At 47.7% G+C, this 1,804-nt stretch overlaps 1 protein-coding gene across 1 annotated transcript in view; it reads left to right on the top strand.

Annotated features, from left to right (window-relative positions):
• Positions 1–1,804, top strand: part of PRDX3 (peroxiredoxin 3) — an 11,234-nt gene that overhangs the window by 6,256 nt on the left and 3,174 nt on the right. Inside the window, exons 4-5 of the mRNA XM_023511767.1 lie at positions 397–400; positions 521–523. Coding sequence (XP_023367535.1) covers positions 397–400; positions 521–523 — 7 coding nt within the window. The remainder of the gene's footprint in view (positions 1–396; positions 401–520; positions 524–1,804) is intronic.

Consider the following 1,804-nt stretch of genomic DNA (forward strand, 5'->3'; position numbering starts at 1 on the left):
AGTGCCGTGGCATTACAGCTCACAGCAACCTCCAACTCCTGGGCTCAAGCGAGTCTCCTGCCTCTGCCTCCCAAGTAGCTGGGACCACAAGCGCCCACCACAATGCCCGGCTATTTTTTGGTTGCAGCTGTCATTTGTTGTTTGGCGGGTCCGGGCTGGGGATTCGAACCCGCCACCTTAGGTGTACATGGCTGGCGCCTTAGCCAGTTGAGCTATAGGCGCTGAGCCGCAACCTCCAACTCTTGAGCTTAAGCAGTTCTCTTGCCTCAGCCTCCCAAGTAGCTGGAACTACAGGCTCCAGCCACAGTGCCCGGATATTTTTTGTTGCAATTCTCATTGCTGTTTTAGCTGGCCAGGGTTGATTTCAAACCTGCCACCCTCGGTATATGGGGCCAGCACCCTACCAACTAAACCATAGGCACTGCCCTACACTGGTACTTTTTAAGGTCTAAACATAATGGAAACAGGCTTTGTGGGCAGGGAGATAGCTGGGGTCCATTGCCTTCCTTCTTACCTATACTTTGTATGTCCCATGTACCCTGGAGGCTTATGAGATGGTGGTGAGGTTCTCTGATTTCACTGTTCTGTGTGATTAGTATCCTTGCCTAGAAACTTGCTGGGAAGAATCAGAATTTCTAGCTATGCTACTAGACCATCAAGAACAAATTATTCAAAGTGGGCAGAGCATGGTGGCTCACACCTGTAATCCTAGACCTATAGGAAGCCTAGGTAGGTGGATTGCCTGAGCTCATGGGTTTGAGATCAGCAAGAGCAAGAGCAAGACTCTGTCTCTAAAAATAGCCAGGCATTGTGGCAGGTGCCTATAGTCCTAGCTACTCAGGAGGCTGAGGCAAGAGAACCGCTTGAGCCCAAGAGTTTGAGGTTGCTGTGAGCTGTGACACCATAGCACTCTACCGAGGGCAATAAAAGTAAGACTTTTTTGTGTCTCACAAAAAAAAAATAATAATAATAATTCAAAGTGTTTATTACTCTTCCATTTTATTGTTTGGAAATTTGTCTTTTAACTGAAAGAGGGCTTTAAGAATTAGGCCAGGCATAGTGACTCAAGCATGTAATCTCAGTACTTTGGGAGGCCACCAGGAAGATTGATTGAGGCCAGGAGTTTAAGACCAGCCTGGACAACATAGTAAGATACTATCGTTACAAAAATTTTTTTTTTTTTTTTTGAGACAGAGCCTCAAGCTGTCCCCCTGGGTAGGGTGCCATGGCATTACAGCTCACAGCAACCTCCAACCCCTGGGCTCAAACGAGTCTCCTGCCTCTGCCTCCCAAGCAGCTGGGACCACAGGCGCCCGCCACAACGCCTGGCCATCTTTTGGTTGCAGCCGTCACTGTTGCTTGGCGGGTCCAGGCTGGGGACCCGAACCCGCCACCTCAGGTGTACGTGGCTGGCGCCCCAGCCGGCTGACCTATAGGCGCCGAGCCGTTACAAAAAATTTAAATATCACTCAGATATAGTTGTGCATGCCTGTAGTCTCAGCTACTCAGACTCAGGAGGCTGAGGATTGCTTGAGCCCAGCCCAGGAGTTCAAGGCTATAATGAACTATGATGACACCACTGCACTGTAACCTGGGCAACAGAGCATGTCCTGTCTTCAAAAAAAGAAAAGAACAAGGTCTATAGTAGTATCTGGATTTAAATTGTGCCTCTGCCCTTTTCTAGCTGTGACATAGAGCAAATTACTTAAGATTTGTATGCCTCAGTTTCCTCATCTTGATAATAGTAAGTATTCTAGGGTAGTTGCAAGGAGGAAGTGAGGTTTTTTTTTTTTTTTTTTTTTTT

The sequence above is a fragment of the Otolemur garnettii genome, unplaced genomic scaffold, assembly GCF_000181295.1.
Source record: "Otolemur garnettii isolate 467f Iridium unplaced genomic scaffold, OtoGar3 scaffold00021, whole genome shotgun sequence".
In the NCBI taxonomy this organism is placed as follows: Eukaryota; Metazoa; Chordata; class Mammalia; order Primates; family Galagidae; genus Otolemur; species Otolemur garnettii.